General features: G+C 39.8%; 1 protein-coding gene and 2 pseudogenes across 1 annotated transcript in view; 2 read left to right on the forward strand and 1 right to left on the reverse strand.

The window, feature by feature from the left end:
- LOC141350776 (uncharacterized) overlaps positions 1–20,977 on the forward strand; it is a 381,966-nt pseudogene that overhangs the window by 136,952 nt on the left and 224,037 nt on the right.
- Positions 713–20,977, forward strand: part of LOC141350792 (uncharacterized) — a 33,047-nt gene continuing 12,782 nt past the window's right edge. Inside the window, exon 1 of the mRNA XM_073856619.1 lies at positions 713–1,687. Coding sequence (XP_073712720.1) covers positions 715–1,687 — 973 coding nt within the window. The 5' untranslated portion in view covers positions 713–714. The remainder of the gene's footprint in view (positions 1,688–20,977) is intronic.
- Positions 17,395–17,511, reverse strand: LOC141351278 (5S ribosomal RNA; annotated as a pseudogene).

The following is a 20,977-nucleotide window of genomic DNA, read 5'->3' on the forward strand; positions in this document are numbered from 1 at the left end:
CATTCATATAGTCTTACAAATAAAACAGGCCATTTGAGAGCAACCATAATGCTAATGTGGCCCAGGATGAAATTGAGTTTGACACCCCTGACATAGACCAATAATAGCACAGACTGTTAACAATTGTTTTTAATCATTATTTAAACATTCTCTATGATAATAAATTTAAAAAAATATATATATATATATATGTGTATTTAATAACACGGTTTTGGCAAATAGATCAGTTCAAATGATGTAAACAACACTGGTCCAGAAACACTTCCTGTTACAGTTTGTGACAGTTATTTTTTTATTTCACATATATTATTATCTTTAAGATGTTTGTTTAACTTCAGTTAATTCAGCTTTATATGTTCTATTGGTTTATTTTATCCCAACGTTTATCTAGTGTTAAAAAACAGAAACAGGAAGTGCTTCTGGACCAGTGTTGTTTACATCTTTTGAAAAGTCTATAGAGTTCTTATGACAGTGTTCAACTATAACCGTCAGTCTCGCGTTATATAATAACCGTCACACCCCTAATTGAAAACACCAGAAGTGTTATAGGGTTTTGAACACAGCACAAGAGTTAAACTACAAGAGCAGAAATTGACAATAGAAATGACATAAAGTACTTCACATTAAAAATAACATGGATACATGACATCTCAAATGTGTTTTGTCACTCTGGTTTATTAATATGAACTATTTACTGTATTTATTTTAGATAATATGGAAATGAAAAAGGAGAGTCAAGCTGAAGTGGATGAGAAACATCAGATTGTAAAAATAAACCATAATGTTTCAGAGAAAGAAACTCTGAAGACAGAAGACATAAAGTGTGAAAATAGTTTCAGTGAAGATGAACGCCCTGCAGATCACAAGAGGACTCACAGTGAAGAGAAACCTTTAACATGTCAACAATGTGGAAAGAGTTTCAGAAGAAAAGAGAACCTTAAAGCACACATGAGAATTCACACCAGAGAGAAACCACACCCGTGCCATCACTGTGAAAAGAGTTTTACAACTGCAGGTAACCTTAAGACACATTTGAGGATTCACACTGGAGAGAAACCTTACACTTGTCATCAATGTGAAAAGAGTTTTACAACTGCAAGTAACCTTAAGATACATTTGAGGATTCACACCGGAGAGAAACCTTACACTTGTCATCAATGTGCAAAGAGTTTTTCTGTTGAAAGTAACCTTAAGGTACACGCGAGGATTCATACTGGAGAGAAACTATTTGTGTGTCATGAGTGTGGAAAGAGTTTTATATCTGCAGGTGAACTTAAAAAACACATGAGGTCTCACACCGGAGAGAAACCTTACACTTGTCATCAGTGTGGAAAGAGTTTTAGAACAAAAGCTTACCATAACATACACATGAGGATTCACACTGGAGAGAAACGTTACGTGTGCCATCACTGTGGAAAGAGTTTTATAACTGCAGGTGAACTTAAGGTACACATGAGAATTCACACTGGAGAGAAACCTTCGACCTGTCATCAATGTGGAAAGAGTTTTTCTAATGAAAGTAACCTTAAAATACACACAAGAATTCACACTGGAGAAAAACCTTACAGATGCCATGAGTGTGAAAAATGTTTCAGAAGCAAAAGTAACCTGGAAACACACAAGAAAATTCACAAAGCAGAGAAACTTCACTCATGTTCTCAGTGTGAAAAAAGTTTCATTGATAAATGTGGACTTGAGACTCACATGAGAATTCACACTCGATAGAAATCATTCATGTGTCAAAAGTGTGGATATGACAACAAAGTTTAGAAATCAGCTGAGGTCTTATTAATAAAACTGTCTGGAGGATCTTTACTAAAAGTCTACATGCACACAAAAGCCCAAAATCTCTGTACTTGTGTTCTTGTGGACTTGTAAAACGTCATCAGTCACGGCCCAAGTACTGCTCCAATTCCAACTTTGCATCGTGCCAAGTTCAAATAACATGCCCGGATGTGTTCTTGATCCGCTTATTATATTTAGGATGCATCAGGAGGTGACTTGTGTGGACTTATGACAGCCAAGTTTCCCAGAATGCATTTTGCATCAGCGCCAATGAAGCTTAAAACCTGCACAATATTTGAAATATTACTCTTTCTGTGTCATAAAATGTAGCTGTTTAGTCAAGAATATGGATAGATAAACTTTAAATCTGTGGTCAGATAGTAAAGATAGTGCCTATATTAAAGATTTTGGATATTTCAGATCAAGGTGATCAGCAGGCGGTCAGCACCGTGTACACCGCCGAGGGCAGCCTTATTTTGTCAAGTCCTTCAGGGCTTGAAATGTGACTAAAATGGTCGCATTTGCGACCAAATATATTTATTTGCGAGTGAAATTTCTGTCAAGGTCGCCATTGGCGACAATACAAATTTACTCCCTTTGATTGTAAAATTTACATCCTACATGCATGTTTTATAACCAGTAGCCTATCACTTTATTTGTTTAGTTAAAGTCATGAAATGAGATGCGTTGTGTGAACGTCACTGAGTTAAAGCGCCAAAATATGAACGGGTAAAAGTGGATGACACTCCTGCTTACAAAAAGCAGGCTCCAGCAGCTGTGCCAGAACGAGCGTGGTAGAGAATGCCAGAGACACAGGGATTCATCTTACCGCATCAGTCAATGAACACCAGTGTTGGGAACGTTACTTTAAAAAAGTAATTAGTTATAGTTACTAATTACTTCTCACAAATAGTAACTGAGTTAGTAACTGCGTAACATTATTATAAAAGCAATTAATTACCAGGAAAAGTAATTACTGCGTTACCTAAAAAATTCTAATATTTCAAATAACTTGAATGAAATATGTTAAATGACTAAAATGGATACTAAAGAGAAATCACTACTTTTGTGGCAGCATGTGATGATGTGAGTTGCTTTATTAGATCAGAATTACATGCCACAGACATGGAGAGACTTTTCTTCATGGGCATAAGTTGCACATTACACAAACATTCTTGCCTTTCACCTCAACAATGTAAAAGTAGTGCTTTATACTTTGTGTTTGCAACCGCTACCTTTTGCTTGTTGTACTTACCATCGCCCTGTCGCCGGTGTTTTCGAAGTGATTGATGCGCGATGACCGCATCATGTCAGTGCTTTGAGATGGGGCACAGCAGCAGCACCGCTGCTCGTTGAGAAGAGAAAACGATGCGTATATTCATGTCAGTCTACAAAAGTCTCCAACCATGCCAAAAAAGATGGCTAGATTTTTCCTATAAAGGCGTTGCACTGCTCGCTCGGAGCCTCGGACTGTGCGAGTGTGCGTGTCTGTTGAACTCTGCCTCTGGTTGGCTAACGATGGAAATTAAGCCAATCATCATCAGCTTTGTGGTTGTCCCATCCCCTCTAACACACACACACCAATCATCATCAGTTATGTTTCTCACAACACACACACACACACACACACACACACACACATACACAAGAGAAAAAACAGTGTTTGGCTGAGAGTTCAAGCATACGCGGGTGAAAATCACTACAGTGAGATCAAGATTAGTAACGCGCAGCATTTTAATGTCAGTAACGATAACGGCGTTATAACAGGGGAAACAGTAATTTATTTGATTACTCGTTACTGAAAAAAATAACCCAGTTACTAAAGCCAATTACTTATAACGCCTTTATTCCCATCACTGATAAACACGGTGCCGAAAGACATTTCAAAACGTCCTGGATTTTAGACTATTTGAACGACAAAGATGCTAAACGGAGCGGTTTTCTGTGCGCATACGTGCACACACTCAAGCCCAACGCGCGTTTAAAAAATCACGCATACACATAATTTCTTTGGGCTTGACAGGAGATATACGCACAAATGATCTTGTAATGCCACAGTCCCTGAAAGTATGCTCATAAAAATAGACATTTATAAGTGAGCAGTTGATCAGATGTGTCGGGGTAAAGATCAGTGCTTCTCCGTTCTTAAAGGGACAGTTCCTCTTATAAGAAAAGCTTATGTTTGAGTCGTTATGTAAATCAGACTACAGAAGACAAAAGGAAAATCACTTTTATAGCTTTAAAAAGATAAATTATATTTAATTCATAGAATGAAAACAGTGTTATATTAATTTGATACTGTTTCTCTACCTAATCAATACTCTTAGATCTTACTTTGTTTGTAAATTTGTTCTTTTCTATTTTATATGTTTGTAATTTCTTGATTTGTTCTTATTTTATTGTCCCACATCACTTTTTTGCTAATCTGAAAATTATTCAACCCATGACTCAAAAAACATAATGTAATTAATTTATCCAGTACTTGTAAAATTAAGTTACTTTAAAATACATGTACTGTAGGCATTCAGGTCCACCCTATTCCAAGCCAACTTAAAATTGTATGGCCTTGAGACTGATGGTCAGATTATGGCAAAATAAAATTATTGCAGATGTCAAATGGTAAGGGAATGCTACTTGTTACAGCTTTCCACATGTATTAACCCATTTAATTAAACATGGTTTTGGATAACCTACTAGTCAGATGTTTACGTTTTAAATTTACAATCTAAACAGTCCGTCAGAATCAAATCATTGAAATAATGGTCATAATGTATTTTTTTGCGTTATGTTGTGCATTTTGTTTCTGTGCATGCAGGGTTGTGGGGGGATGTTGGGTTCCTTCCTCCTCTTTTGTCCTTGGCCAATCACATGCCTGAAGAATAAACAAGTTAAGTTACCCCTAATGAAGCCATAATATTTATTCTGGGGGAGTCCCCCCACCTCCCGGCCCCATCATGGGCCACGTCGCCCCTCGAGCACCCTTCTCACCCCTGACCATTTTCATGCCTGCTAAAAGTAAGTGCATTGTTATGTGGTTCTTAAAAAAATTACTTGGCGCCTGCTTTTTTCCCCTATAGGAGCCAATGGCTCCTTAATTGATTTTTTTGTTTGGAGCCCTGTCCTTCTAAAATGTGCCGCTAGCTCAGTGCAGCTGCTCTGCGCTTCAGTGTCTGATGGTCAAACATGAAATATTCCCTTTGGATATACAGTGAGGAAAATAAGTATTTGAACACCCTGCTATTTTGCAAGTTCTCCCACTTAGAAATCATGGAGGGGTCTGAAATTGTCATCGTAGGTGCATGTCCATTGTGAGAGACATATTAAAAAAATCCAGAAATAACAATGTATGATTTTTTAAACTATTTATTTGTATGATACAGCTGCAAAAAATTATTTGAACACCTGAGAAAATTAATGTTAATATTTGGTACAGTAGCCCTTGTTTGTAATTACAGAGGTCAAACGTTTCCTGTAGTTTTTCACCAGGTTTGCACACACTGCAGGAGGGATTTTGGCCCACTCATCCACAGAGAAACACGGAGTTTGAGCTCCCACCCAAGATTCTCTATTGGGTTTAGGTCTGGAGACTGGCTAGGCCATGCCGAAACTTTGATATGCTTCTTACAGAGCCACTCCTTGGTTATCCTGGCTGTGTGCTTCAGGTCATTGTCATGTTGGAAGACCCGGCCTCGACCCATCTTCAATGCTCTAACTGAGGGAAGGAGATTGTACCCCAAAATCTCAAAATGCATGGCTCAGGTCATCCTCTACTTAATACAGTGCAGTTGCCATGCCCCATGTGCAAAAAAACACCCCAAAGTATGATGCTACTACCCATGCTTCACAGTAGCGATGGTGTTCTTGAGATGGTACTCATCATTCTTCTTCTTCCAAACATGTTTAGTGGAATTATGACCAAAAAGTTCTATTTTGGTCTCATCTGACCACATGACTTTCTCCCATGACTCCTCTGGATCGTCCAAATGGTCATTGGTAAACTTAAAGTGCCCATCTTATGACTGCTTTTCCACAAGTTAAAGTGTAACTAAACCCCTGGTCAGAGCCTGACTCCACCCACTGGCAATATTTGAAAAATGCAAGAAAAGTGGGCAGATCCCAACAGAGATAGAGGGGACGAACTAAGCTCGTAACAAGTGTGTGGTGAGATCGTAACAAGGGCGTGGTGAGCTTAAACCTGCTTACGTCACGAGTCATTTTTTGGACCCAACATCCAATAGGAAAATTTTACTGCAGTAGCCACCGTTCAACCTGAAGAGGGCAGCACTAAGACGTTTTTACACCATATATTGCAGTATTGAAACACTTTATATCCAAATGTCAAAAAACTTACTAAAATCAATGAACAGCACTAATAAACCATCATTCTTACAGATCAGTAACTAAAAAAAGTTGGATAAGGGTTTAGTTACTCTTTAAATAGGTGTATGAGTTCCATAAAGCATGTTTCAAAAGTTGTTTGCTCGAAATAGCTTGTAGGAAAAGATTGTTACCCATCTCTAGTAGCCTCTGTTTCAGTGCAGTTCAGATTGAGCCGTTTTGAGCTAGTCATTACATATTTATGAGCTGCTGCTCCTTTGATCACGCCCCACTACTAACGTCATGTGCGCGTGCATAGTGATATCGTGAGCAGTACAGACCATACTGTGTTGTTATTTTATATATTATTATTATTATTATTGTTAACAGTTTATGTTGCCAACAGACAAATCATGCAGAAACGTATCACTAATAAGTACACTACAGGAGAAGAAACTCATGACACACAATGATTCCAGCGTAAATTGTGATGTAAGTTAGCAGTCTCAACAACACACTTGTTTTCCCTGGACAATACTAACATATTCCCGTTATAAACATTTTCAAACGCATTATTTTCGCAAATTACAGAAATTAAGACCCGGCGGAAGATGTATACTACTTGTGGACCGCGTGCTTATTGCTAGAAGCTAGCGGGAGGTCCGAGGCTCCGGGGTTATACTCGTCAGAAAAGCCGGGGCGGTAAGGCCCTGTCTCGGTTAGTTTGGCAAAACCTTTTTAGTTTGGCAAAGCACTATTACTTAGTTCTTGTAGAATTGTAAAATAAAGCCGTTAAATATTTTTTTAACTTTCGAGACCACGCTGTAAACTATCTAGCCTGCAAAAATATATACAGCCTAACTTACTGTCTACAAACAATTTTAACATCAATATACATTTAAAAGGTATAATTTACGGGATTACCATCAATGCATGATCTCTGTTTTGAGATGCTCTAGCATCATAAATGTAGTACTTTGTGACAGGTGACAAAATGCAAAATATAACGTGACTTCTTACCTGCTTTTGTGTTGATATCGAATCCAGTCTATTTCAGATGTGTGAATGATCCATGAAAGTCCAATAAAATACATTCAATGACCATTTTTGTCCACAAATGCGTATAATCCGTGAAAGCAACATAGTCTGTTGTTTACATCAGATTTCACATCTTCGACGTCTTGTCCTCAGATTGTAGGCGATTATTTGCGTCGTAACACACTGTATATAAGATTACTCCGGGTTCCAATAACCACGCGTTAAAACTTTGTTTTTAAAAGTAGGCGGAAGTATAATCCATAATATCCAAATAGCGCTGTTATTTCAGTGAGACATGATAACAGCACAGAGTGTCTCAGCAAAGTGAGTGCTCTCTCTAGCTCCTGGTGGGTGGAGACCTGCGAGTGGGATGGTGGGCGGGGAAATTCAAACTGAATGTGACGAAACGTTTTGTTACGTCACAACGGAGCTGAGTTTGAACTCGCGCAATCTGAGACTCAAGGCACAGGACATTCAGAAACCTGTATCTCACTCAAAACAGCATGGATGGATTTTTTTCCAAGTTTGTATGCGTGTGGGAGCATCAGAGACACAAATGAACACCCCAGAAAAAGTAAGTTTTTCATAATACGGGCACTTTAAGACGGGCCTGGACATGTGCTGTTTTAAGCAGGGGAACCTTCCGTGCCATGCATGATTTCAAACCTCTACTTACAATGAGGTCTTACCTCCCAGTCACATTAGCTACAAGAGACAGAGCGACAGCCTACCATTCATTTTCAATGGGAGTGGCTGTTTGCCAGCGACAAGCGCCGAGCTCGCCGCTGCGCCGAGCAAGGTGGGGCCAAAATAGACAAGAAGGCTATTTTATGCAAATGCTGAGCGATGCGATAAAGCGACTGCCAACAGGAGTGAAGAAGCAGCGTGACGTAGGTCTGTGGTCGACTCTGAGAAAATAATTCAAGATGGCGGAAAATGCGTATTTATGTATATATCTGATAAGTTTGGCATTTTATCTCATATTTTGTTACTTTTATCGAGAAATAAATACTTTTAAATCCAAAAACACCGTTCTTGTAACTTAACAATACCTCTAAAGTGACTTTTGATACCGCTTTTAGAAACTAGCCAAGGAACGCCCATCAAGCGAGTGCGTGTCGCTCTGTGTCGCTCACTTTTGTAGCTAATGTGACTGTAGGGTTAGTGTATTACTAACAGTTACTTTGGAACATGTGGTCCCAGCTTATTTCAGGTCATAGACCAGCTTCTCCCGTGTAGTTCTGGGCTGATTTCTCACCTTTCTTAGGATCATTGAGACCCCACGAGGTGAGATATTGTATGGAGCCCCAGTCCGAGGGAGATTGACATGTTTAGCTTCTTCCATTTTCTAATGATTGCTCCAACAGTGGACCTTTTTTCACCAAGCTGCTTGGCAATTTAGGATAATAAATGGAGTGGAGGTGGACATTTTAAAGGCAGACTAACAGGTCTTTGAGGGGCAGAATTCTAGCTGACAGACAGGTGTTCAAATATTTATTTGCAGCTGTATCATACAAATAAATAAATAAAATTATACATTGTGTTTTTTAGATTTTTTTAGATTATGTCTCTCACAGTGGACATGCACCTATGATGACAATTTCAGACCCCTCCATGATTTCTAAGTTGAAAGAACTTGCAAAATAGCAGGGTGTTCAAATACGTATTTTCCTCACTCTAGATAGATTTTTTTTTAGAGGGAGCTATTTCCTCTGAAATAGTATTAACAGTTATTATTGAATAGTATTTACATTATTTTTATTTCATTATCATTGTATACCTGAGGCTTAATTGTAAAGCTGTGTGACAACTAACCCCGCTGTGTAAAAATGTTTTCAATCCCAGCTATTAGTTATTAGGAGTTGCTAAAATGTCTCAAAATTGTTTTAGGTAAGAAGACCGTGATTTAAACTTGGATAAATAAAAATCTTGCAGCATAATTTTGTTTAAAACTTCAAGATTTAATGCAATTTCATAATAATGATGTTTATTATGCGTTTGTGTTTCTTAATGAAAGAATCTGTCTGTAGGAGCCATGTTAAGAGTGTGTCATGTGACCGTGGGAGAATAAAGGCGTCATTGGGTTAAAAAAGACCTGTGTGTAGCTTTGGAAACATGGGCTAAGTGCAGGAGCACATCTTTTTTTGGTGGCCCACATAATCTTACAATCATCGTGTAATTGTATATTCATTCAGATGCAGTACTTCACTGTTATTCTCTACTATTAAAACAATCTTCAAATGGATGAAGAATAAATGGCAAACTGCAAGGATGATTGACGTGTCGGTGTCACAATTTTATTGCTTCCCACTATTATTGTGCCACTACAGAATCAATTAAAGTTCTACTTACAATTAAAGGTCACGTTCTTTCTGGTCCCATTTTTTAAACCCTAGTTAGTGTGTAATGTTGCTATAATAGCATAAACAATACCTGTAAAATTATAAATCTCAAAGTTCACTCCCAGGCTATATATTTTGTTTAACAGAATTCGGCTTTCAAAGCCTACAGTGAACGGACGGTTTGGACTACAGCCCTCTACTTCCTGCTTTAATGATGTCAGTTTTTTGACTAAACTCCGCCCACAGGAAAATGTAAGTCGCCAACTAAGCTAACTGCAAGATAAGCTGCTATCGAATCACAACACACTAAACAACCTTAACAATCAGAACTCGATACGCATTGCTGAAGGAGGGACTTCATAGAACAAGGAAGACATCAGCCCGTTTTTAGGACACTGAAAATAGCGGTATAGAGATAAGTTGTGTGAAAAATACCGTGTTTTTGAACACATGTTATATTGTGCAGTGTAAACACAATCAAAGCTTCAAAAACACAGAGAGGACGGGACTTTTAAATAAACCAAGACGTCATTTTTAACGTCTGCATTACCTTGCATGCATGTCTGCTTATAACCAAACAATATGTTTATTTATGTTTGTATATGATACAGTTTATATACATTTAAAGGAGCGGTGAATCAAACACTCAATTTTAACTTGATAATTTGTTATATAAGAGGTCTTCATACTTAAATGAACATCCTGCAAGTTTCAGAACTGAAAACGTCCATGGTACTGAAATATAACAGTTTTTGGCACCAAGCCAGTATTACAACCAAGTGTGGAATTCTGAGAAATATGACGTCAAAGCAGAATTGAAGCACCTTCCACAAGCCAAATACAACTATCACTTTTGTTGCCCTGCCCACAGCTTCGCGTGACACAAGTGTGTCTCAACAATCAGTAAACATGTCTTTAAAGATTGCCAAATGTAACCAAAATGACTTTTAAATACATTTTTCTGAGACACTTTTATTTTGACGTGGTGATCTGTTATGATAGAGTAACCATGGAAACGAAAGTCTTGGGTTGTGGAAGAACCGCATGGGAACAACGCAGAAGCTGGATACTTTAATTTGGAGGCTCAGAACATAACATTAGGAATGTGTCACAGGTCCCAAGAACACCCCAATGACCAGACACACAAGGAGTGTAAGTAAAATTAAAACAAACTTTATTCAATTAAAAGGTAAGTAGGGGAGGGGAGAGGGAATCTAAAATCAAACTCTCGAGGCCAGAGAGTGTCAATCCTGAGTTGCTCGGACTCCGTCACGGGGACTCTCAGGTAGGTCTTCGGACTCTTCTTATTTTCCCTTCACGTGACTTTAACCAGATTATTCACAGCGTTATCTTCGTTCTGTTTTGCAGTAGGACTGCCAGTGGAGCCTTTCCTTGACGTAAGGAGATGAAGATGATAAGTGACACTGACGAATTAACTGAGGTGGGTACCTGGTGCTGGTAGCGGCGGTGTCCTAGGCTCAATATTGGAAACACCTCGAAGGTACCCAGGCAAGTCTTCATACCCTGAAGGAGGCTATCTGTGCCGCTACGCGTGGGTTACTGCCCTGTTATATGTTTTTAATGTTATAGCCATATTTAAATAAAGGCTTTTTACTTTTTGATATATGAAGAGTGCCTTGGATTCCCCTTTTTTCACGTTTTGTATACCCTACACCAAAGAGCACCTAACTTATTTTTCCCCAAACAATTTTTTCAGCTATTTTTTGAGCACTTTGGATTTTTTCTGATTTCATGGTACACAGGCAAGTATTTGCAATACAACGGGGCCTAGTATGATGGGCGTGCCAGTAAGTATGCAGACAGGTGTGCTGTGGTCTTGGCCTACGATGGTTGGGTAAGTATGCGAAATGATTAATTCAATTCAATTTTATTTATATAGCGCTTTTCACAATTTGGTAATTGTATCAAAGCAGCTTTACATAATAGATGTAATTTAACAAGCAGTTAAATTTGCTGCGGCTATCAAATCAACATTATAAGCAAACGTATTACTAATGTAACGTATAGAAGTTAAGCCTAAAAAGGCTGCCTCCCCGGGTTGAAAAACCCCCTAGGAGAAAAACCCCCCGGAATTTTAGCCGGGGAATTAAAAAAGCAAGTGTCACACAGTAATGTGGATTTTAGTCAGCTCGGTTCCGGGCAGGCTAACTATTGCTGGTTAAGTGTATTACATATAGTTGATGATTTTAGAAACAGAGCTCGTTTGACTAAGGCCAGAGGCCCCACTGCCGTCGCTAATACTAACGTACAGTGGCAAGCGGTTCTGTATGACATACTATTTTTAAGGCCAGGGGAAAAGGCCAAAAATTGCAAACCGACCATATTTGGCAATTAAGACTCAATCGACAACCAATGCAAAGTTTCAGCATATTACTAAAGAGTATTAATGACATTTACCATGCTTTGGAGTGTTGACGAAAGAAAGGTTTTAATTTATTCATTAATTTATTTATTTATTAGGTTGTACAAGCTAGCTATTGGGAGATAAGTACTATTGCTAAAACAAACTATGCGAATGCCTTGTTAAAGAGAAAAGTTTTAAGTCTAGATTTAAAGTTATCTACCGTCTCTGATTTTCGGACGTCGGTTGGTAAATCATTCCATAGCTTAGGGGCTAAGTAGGAAAAGGATCTGCCACCTTTAGACACTTTTGATATTTTAGGGATTATTAAGAGGCCAGAATTTTGTGACCGCAATGCACGCGATGGATTGTATTCTGATAATAATTCTCTAAGATATGACGGTGCTAGGCCATTTAAGGCTTTGTAGGTGATTAGTAATATTTTAAATTGTATACGATATTTAACTGGTAGCCAGTGTAAAGATGCCAGAATTGGGCTTATGCGGTCATACTTCTTAGATCGAGTAAGAACTCTCGCAGAAGCGTTTTGAACTAGCGGAAGCTTGTTTACCTGATTTGCATGGCATCCTCCGAGTAACGAGTTACAATAGTCTATTCTAGAGGTCATAAAAGCGTGGATAAGCTTCTCTGCATCTGATGCAGACAACATATGGCGTATTTTTGAGATATTTCTAAGGTGGAAGAATGCTGTGCGGCAGACATTGGAGATATGGCTGTCGAAGGATAAATTTCTGTCGAACATCACACCTAAATTCTTAACCGTGGAGGTTGGCACCACAGTGCAGCCATCTATGGGCAACTTGTAGTCTGTCATATTATATTTGTAGCGATTCGGTTCAATAACAAGTATCTCTGTCTTATTGGAGTTTAGCATAAGAAAGTTATGTGCCATCCAGTCACTTATATCACTGATGCGGTCTGATAGCTTAGAAAAATTGTGTGTTTCGCTAGGATGTGAGGAGATGTAAAGCTGTGTGTCATCTGCATAGCAGTGAAACTGTATGTTATGATTCCTGATAATATCTCCCAGAGGTAACATATATAACGAGAACAGGATAAGACCTAAAACTGATCCCTGCGGTACGCCGTACTTAACCAGGGAGTGATGTGACTCCTCATTTACATAAACAAAGTGATAGCGATTGGTTAGATACGATCTGAACCAAGCTAGCGCCTGACCACTGATGCCAACATAGTTTTCTAGCCTATTAAGTAAGATTGTGTGATCTATTGTGTCAAAGGCTACACTAAGGTCTAATAATATAAGGAGTGATATTTCGCCACGGTCGGATGTTAGGAGAAGGTCATTTGTAACTCTAAGCAGCGCTGTCTCTGTGCTATGGTGGGGCCTGAATTCTAATTGGAACTTTTCGTACGTACTATTATTTGCTAAGAATGTGCGTAGCTGGCTTGCCACTACCTTTTCTAATATTTTGGAAAGAAAAGGGAGATTTGAGATTGGTCTAAAGTTATTTAGATCTCCCTGGTCGAGGTTTGGTTTTTTTAATGAGCGGTCTAATAACTGCTAGTTTGAAAGCTGTTGGAACGTAGCCTAATTCTAGTGATGAGTTAAAGACATTTAGTACTGGGTTAGACACTATAGGGAATACCTCTTTGAGTAATTTTGTGGGAACAGGGTCCAATATACAGGACGATGATTTGGATGACACTATTAATTTAGATAGCTCTTCTATTATAGTAGGTTTAAATGACTCAAGATGTTCGTATGGTAGGCAAGCGTTAAATATATTACTGGGTAGAGTGGTGGCTGCTTGGGTACCTACAATTTTTCCCTAATAATCATAATTTTCTTAGTAAAGAAGTTCATGAAGTCGTTACTATTGTGTGGGAGTTTATTAGTGGGTTCTGTTTGTTCTTTATTTCTAGTCAGTTTCGCAACTGTGCTAAAGAGGAAGCGAGGGTTATTATGATTTTCTTTGATAAGATTGCTGAGATTTTTATAGCCTGTCTGTAGTGTTTAACTCTCTCTTTCCATGCTGCATGCCATACCTCTAACTTTGTGCTTCTATAATTTCTTTCCATTTTTCTAGCAGCCTTTTTTAGGGCAGCGGTATGATGGTCGTACCATGGAGCTGGCGTTTTTCTTTGATTCTCTTTTTTCGAATTGGAGCTACGGCATCCAATGTGTTAAAACAAATACTGTTCAGGTTTTCTATTACAATATCTAGATCTTCAGGGTTATCTGCTACATGTTTAATTTGGGACAGGTCTGGAAGAGTGCTAATAAAGTTATCTTTAGTGGTGGAAATTATTGTTCTGGCTAGTCGGTAGCGTATTGTGGATCGAGTGATCCTATCTAGAAGTACAGTGTATGACACAAGGTAATGGTCAGAAACTGCATCGCTCTGAGGTGATATTTCGATGTCATTAATATCGAGTCTGAGTGACAGAATTAAGTCTAATGTGTGCTTACGAGTATGCGTGGGCCCGGTCATGTTTTGTCTAATATCGAGAGAATTGAGAATATCCATAAACGCTAATCCTAATGTATCTGTTGGGTTATCAACGTGTATATTAAAGTCACCAACGATAAGAGCTCTATCTACAGTGACTACGAGGTCAGACAGGAAATTTGATATTTCTTTAAGAAAATCTACATGATGCCCCGGAGGTCTATAGATTGTAGCAAGGACAAAAGAGAGCTGTTTATGGTTACGATCAGTTATTTCCATATTTAATAGCATTATTTCAAATGAATTAAATTTTAGTTTGGATTTATGGTTTACTTTAAAAACATTTTTGTATATTGTAGCTACACCACCCCCTCTCCCCTTTAAACGCGGTTCATGTTTATAATAGTAGTCTTGTGGGGTGGATTCGTTTAAACTAATGTAATCGTCTGCTTTAAGCCAGGTTTCTGTTAAAGAGAGTGCATCTAAGTTTTGGTCAGTAATTATTTCATTGACAATGGGTTCTTTATTGGTAAGCGATCTAATGTTAAGAAGGCCGAATTTTAACAATCGAGGTTCATCTGTAAACGTATTGTTTTCTAATTTTATGTTAGTAAGATTTGTACGAGACGAGGTAAACGGTGGTCTGTATTCGTTTGTTCGAGGAACACACACAGTTGAAATGTGTTGATACTCTGGTAAGATAGACTCTAAGTTCTGGGATATATGTGATCTTGACATGTCAGAGCAACTAACAGATGGACGGGTAGGCCGATCTATCGGTTTCCTGACCTGGGCCCTGGTTAGTCAGACTGTATTAGATTTTAGAGTATTGGTCAGATTTCTAGAGAGTATAGCATTTCCTTCCGATGACGGATGAAGGCCATCTCTCTTTAGCAGGTCAGGTCTCCCCCTGAAGTGCTTCCAATTGTCTATAAACACTACGTTATGCTGAGGGCACCATTTTGACATCCAGTGGTGAAGAGACACTAATCTGCTATAAGTTTCATCACCCCGGTAGGCGGGGAGGGGACCAGAGCATATTACATTATCTGACATTGTTTTTGCAATTTCACACACCTCTTTAATAATATCTTTGGTGATCTCCGACTGGCGTAGTCTGGTGTCATTTGCGCCGGCATGAATAACAATTTTTGAAAACTTACGCTTAGCATTAGCCAGCATTTTAAGTTTGGATCTAATGTCTGACGATCTGGCTCCCGGTATACAGTCAACTATGGTGGCTGGTGCCTCAATGTTCACGTTCTTTAGTATCGAGTCTCCAATAACAAGGGCACCTTTAACAGATGTCTCAGCCGGTGTATTGCTTAGGATGTCGAATCTATTAGAAATTACTAGGGGGGACTTCGATGGGCATCGAATATGACTACGCCGCCTGATAGTCACCCAGTTAGTCGGCCGTGTTAACTCAGTTGCCGAAACCGAGCTATGTGTACTACGCGTTACCGTAGGCGCAGCCGAAGCAGTGTTTGAAACATTAACATTAGCATTAGCGGTCTTACTGTCCTCAACGAGCGTTCGGATGTGCGCTTCTAGTTCTGCAACCTTCTCCGTTAGCCTTACTACTTCAATACATTTAACACATGTAAACCCCTCTGTGCTGACGGAATAAGCTAAACTGTACATGTGGCAAGTAGTGCAGGTTACAATGACAAGCGGAGTCTTACCGTTTTCATGCTAGGCGATGGCGTCTCTGTTCGCCTGAACGCGGTCCGTGAAGCTGCATCGAGACCGGTGCTCGCTCGCTGCCTGCCTCGGTCGTGTCCGGGTGTCAGGAGCCAGGGTGATGTGAGGCATGCTGTACCGCCTGGTGCGAATGCCGGGACACAACTCATCCACAGCTTTCCCGCTCTGGTGAGGAAAGGTCTGAAAAGCATACATCGGATGAGTCCGCCATTAGACCGAAAAGGAAGGCAGATTTAAAGTAAACAAACAGTGAGGAAACGGTAAACAAACTTCAGCCGGCACGTTTGTTGATGCTAGCGGGCTATATGCTTACACTAAGTCTTTACCAGTGATAAATCGATTTAGTTATAAATACTGTTGAATAATCATCACGCTAAAGTATTCCTAAGATGAACTAGTAAGTTATATTAAATAGATAGTAACAGGATAGTAAGAAAATAGGATTTGGATGATGAACTCGACGGAGCTCCGATAACAGTGTTGCCAATCTCTTGCGTCTCTCTCTTGCGTCTCTCACGCACAGGATTACACAGGATCTTGACTTGGTTTGTCCAGGTAAGTCTGCATGGATGAAACACTGGATCTTAACTCTTAGGGTACAGAATGAGTATACAGGACGACACACTGATTCTTCGCTCGAACCTTGGTGGGGTATGCAGGAGTGATACTCTAGTTCGTAGCTTTGGGTGGAAAGGTGAGTATACAGAAGGGCGCACTGGGCCTTTACATTAAGCATACAGGTGAGTATACAGGGGTAATATGCTGGCTCTTAGCTTTGGGCGTACAGGTGAGTATACAAAAGGGCAACTGAATCTTCACTTTGGGCATGTAGGTGAGTATACAAGGGTAATACGCTGGCTCTTAGCTTTGGGCATACAGGTGAGTATACAGAAAGGAAACTGGATGGGTACAACTCACAGACCCTCGAAGAGGTGGACGACAGGCTTTAGCCCTTTGAAGCTTGGGAGACTGGAGAGGGTGTATTTGCCACGACACTTGTAATAATAATAATTTGTTACATTTATATAGCGCTTTTTCTCAGTGCTCAAAGCACTTTACATATGAATGGGGGAATCTCCTCAACCACCACCAATGTGCAGCATCCACCTTGATGATGCGACGGCAGCCATATTTCACCAGAATGCCCACCACACACCAGCTTATTAGTGGAAAGGAGACAGAGTGATATAGCAAGCTTGGCCAGGATGCCGGGGCACACCCCTACTCTTTCGAAGGACATCCTGGGATTTTTAATGACCACAGAGAGTCAGGACCTCGGTTTAACGTCTCATCCAAAGGACGGTGCTTTTTTCTTTTTTTTGACAGTATAGTGTCCCCGTCACTATACTGGGGTGTTAGGACCTACACAGACCACAGGGAGAGCCCCCCCTGCTGGTCTCACTAACACCTCTACCAGCAGCAACCTGGTTTTCCCAGGTGGTCTCCCATCCAAGTACTGACCAGGCTCAGCCCTGCTTAGCTTCAGTGGGCAAGCTGTCTTGGGCTACAGGGTGATATGGCTGCTGACTTGTAGCCTTCTTCACCGGGACAGACTTCCAAGACAAACACTTAACACGGTCACTTCCAACCGTAGAAAAACACTCCCACGACGACACACTGCCTTAGGCTTGGACCTGCAGAACTGGTAACAAACAGACACACAGAATTCCTTCACAAATTTACTTGACTTCAGTAAATAGATGGGGAAAGATACACCACCTCTTGGCTTCAAACAAAAGGCAGGTGGAGGTACGGGTTGAAGCTGCTGCTCGTTGGGCCTAACATGGCCTTGGCCGGTGTCACCACAATGGGTAAGTTCAAGTAGGTTGTTTACACCAAGTATGTACCACAGGAATGGATTGAACGCTTCCCTCTCCTCTCTTCCAACCAACAGGACAAGAGTTCTAGACAGGGGCAAACCTCTGAAATCACTTCACAAATAGGTTATCATACACAGAGGCCACACAGCTGGTTTTCCATGCAGCAGGCAATAGTTCCCTCCGTTGACGGTCCCCACAATATTTACACTGTTCCTTACTTGTTACCGTTGCCTCGCCACCACCCGGTGGGGAAAAGGGCCCAGAGTCACAAGCGGGCATGTATATAGAAGAGTGGTCGTCTACCAGCACACGTTCTTTCAACAGGGTTTCTTTTCCGGCCTAGGTGGTGATTACTGACAACATGGACACAGCACGACACTGCAGTTTCCAAGTGTACACACACATCAAAGGGAAAGTCTCACCCACTGCACTCCACACACTCAGTGAATTAAGGTCAGGGCCCGGTTGCATAAAACACCTTAAGTGTAAATTTCCCTTAAGTTCACCCTTATGTTTCCCTTAAGCTTAAGGGTGTTGCAGAAAAAACCCTTAAGTTTTTTCTTTTGCGTCTCCATGGCAACAATAGTATTTTATAACGACAAACCTGGGTCACTGTCGTGAAACACTTAACGATTACTCTTGCCTAAGAGAATCGTTTAAGGGATTATACTGTATGCAACACCTTTAAATGATTCTTTTAGTTAAGGGGAATTTACCCCTTAAGTGTCATACTTAAGGGAAAAACTTAAGGTGCTTTATGCAACCAGGCCCTGAACCACATTGGGCCGGGGATTAGTCCAGGGCAGTGTTAATTTTGGCAGCAAATTCTGATTTAGTCTTAGTCTTTTGAATAACATACCATTTAGTTTTAGTCCTATTTTAGTCATCTGAAATCTTTTAGTCTAGTCTAGTTTTAGTCGACGAAATATCATAAGAGTTTTAGTCTAGTCTAGTCTTAAGTTTTTTAGTCTGTTATGGAATGGTATTAAGGTTCGAATATGCAATACAGAGACAGATTTAATGGTTGTTATAGAAACACGTATTTAATTTTATTCTTAATGTCAAAAAAACTGACCGTGGCTTTTTCACAAAAGATAATATCACATAAAATAAGCATAAGGCCCGCTCTACCTAAAAATATACATGGTCCCTGAAAAAGATATGCATTGTCCCTAAATTACATGCACACACACGCACGCAGACACACAGACAGAGACACACACACGCAACTACGCACGCACTTTGTCCAGTCATGTAAAACCACAACATCATCTATAATAGTAACGTTACACATTTAATTCAATTTGAGGACACTGAATATTTATACTCAGTAATACTGAGTCAGTATTAATTCAGACAATCCAATACAATCAATACAGTTCAGATGTGTATTCCTTTCCGTTCTATGTTATACCAAGTTTAGCGAAAACATGGTGGTTTATCTGATAAAATAACCTTAGCGTATATGCTTACCTTCGCATGTATTTCTGGATAAGTCGTCTTTACAGGCTGTCTTGTCATATTTGTAGTGTGACCAGATTAGACGCTAGCTGTGACATTTTTGTTGTTAATGAGACATGTCTTCGGACCGGGTGCACCGCAAAACGTTAGCGTGTTGCTAACGAGCGAAGTCAACTGAAATCTGCCAAAGCTGGGTAACTAAGACTGTACAACTAAATATAATGTAAACAACCTGTTGTGAAAACTAACTTTGCCGCGGCTTTTTAAAATGCCTCTGCTGCCTGCTGCTGCTTAGATCAACCTACCCTCAAAGATTCGCTCTGATTGGATTTCTTCCCAACCGTCTCACACAAATGAGTAGCTCTGATTGGGTCTCTTCTCCATTCGTCCCTCCCTAACATTTTCGTTTTATTTTTACTCGTTGACTAAAGTGTCAGTTATATTTCGTTAAAGTCTTCGTCATCATATATGATTTTATTTAGTTTTTATTTAGTTTTCGTCCGTGAAAAAGGTTCGTTGACGAATATTTTTCGTCATCGTCTTCGTCAACGAAATTAACACTGGTCCGGGGTATTTGGGGGCACCGATGCAGCGGATGGCCAGATGAAAGCATACTCACTGTGTACTCAAAATTTCATTAACAATAGATCTTTCTCACTTCCAGGTATCTGACATCAACACGGCCAACAGTACAATCTCCTTCAACTGCAGTTCCGGCAGCTTTTCAGTGGGTGTGATCTTTTCCCAGAACGCAACGCATGTATCGGACGCAGCGTTTGTGTTTTCAACGTTTTATTTCTTTGTTTAAAGGCACACAAGGCAAGTCTGAGTATTATTTCTCTACTAGCTCCCCCTAGTGTCTGGGAGTAAATGCTTTCTATATCTGAGACTTTACGAGACTGAAGGACACCGGGTCGGATACAGTGAACTTGCAAGTGGGGGTATTCTTCCTACAGACGGTAGGGGAAGGCAAGAGAGTCTTCACTCATCATGTAATGAGTCATTTAACCATATACCGACTTACGAAGATGATTTATTAACATAGAAATGCTGCCTTGTGTCCCTTAAATATCATTGGAGTGTTTTATTCATTCTACAAATTTTTTTACTTGCTGTCGTCGCTCCATAAAGCATAAGCATGTCATCTTTGTTTGTTTACCTCTTTGCCGGCTATAACTTCCAGGTGACGCACTTATGTTTGGGAGGAGTAAAACACTGACATTTATGCTGAGTCCCAATTCGCATACTATCCGTCCTAAATAGTATTCGAAACTAGAATTAGTACGTCCCAAATCGTAGTATGTTGAATTGAGTATCCCAAAGACACACGGATAGTCTACTATTTCCGGTTAGATTTCGAAGTGCAGATCGATCCACATTCTAACTGCTAATATTGCCCACAACCCATTGCGTGCGGGAGGGAGGAGCTTTGTGGTGATGTAAACACGGCAGGTGGATGCAGCAGCGGAGATGCGCCCTCAGCTTTTAAGTGTAAGAAATTTAAATGTTTAACCCTAATTAAAGTTATATTTCATTGTCTCATAATATTCGGTTGATGTTGTGAAAATAAAGTACCGTGGCTCTAGTAGAGTGTCATGCAAGTGTCTTTTTTATGTATTTCTTTTTATGTTTCTGTCTTAGATTTATACCTAACTATAATAAACCCTTATAAAAATAAACACCTTTTACTTTACTAACCATAGTTAGCGTTTG

This window comes from Misgurnus anguillicaudatus, chromosome 19 (assembly GCF_027580225.2).
Source record: "Misgurnus anguillicaudatus chromosome 19, ASM2758022v2, whole genome shotgun sequence".
NCBI classification, from domain to species: domain Eukaryota; kingdom Metazoa; phylum Chordata; class Actinopteri; order Cypriniformes; family Cobitidae; genus Misgurnus; species Misgurnus anguillicaudatus.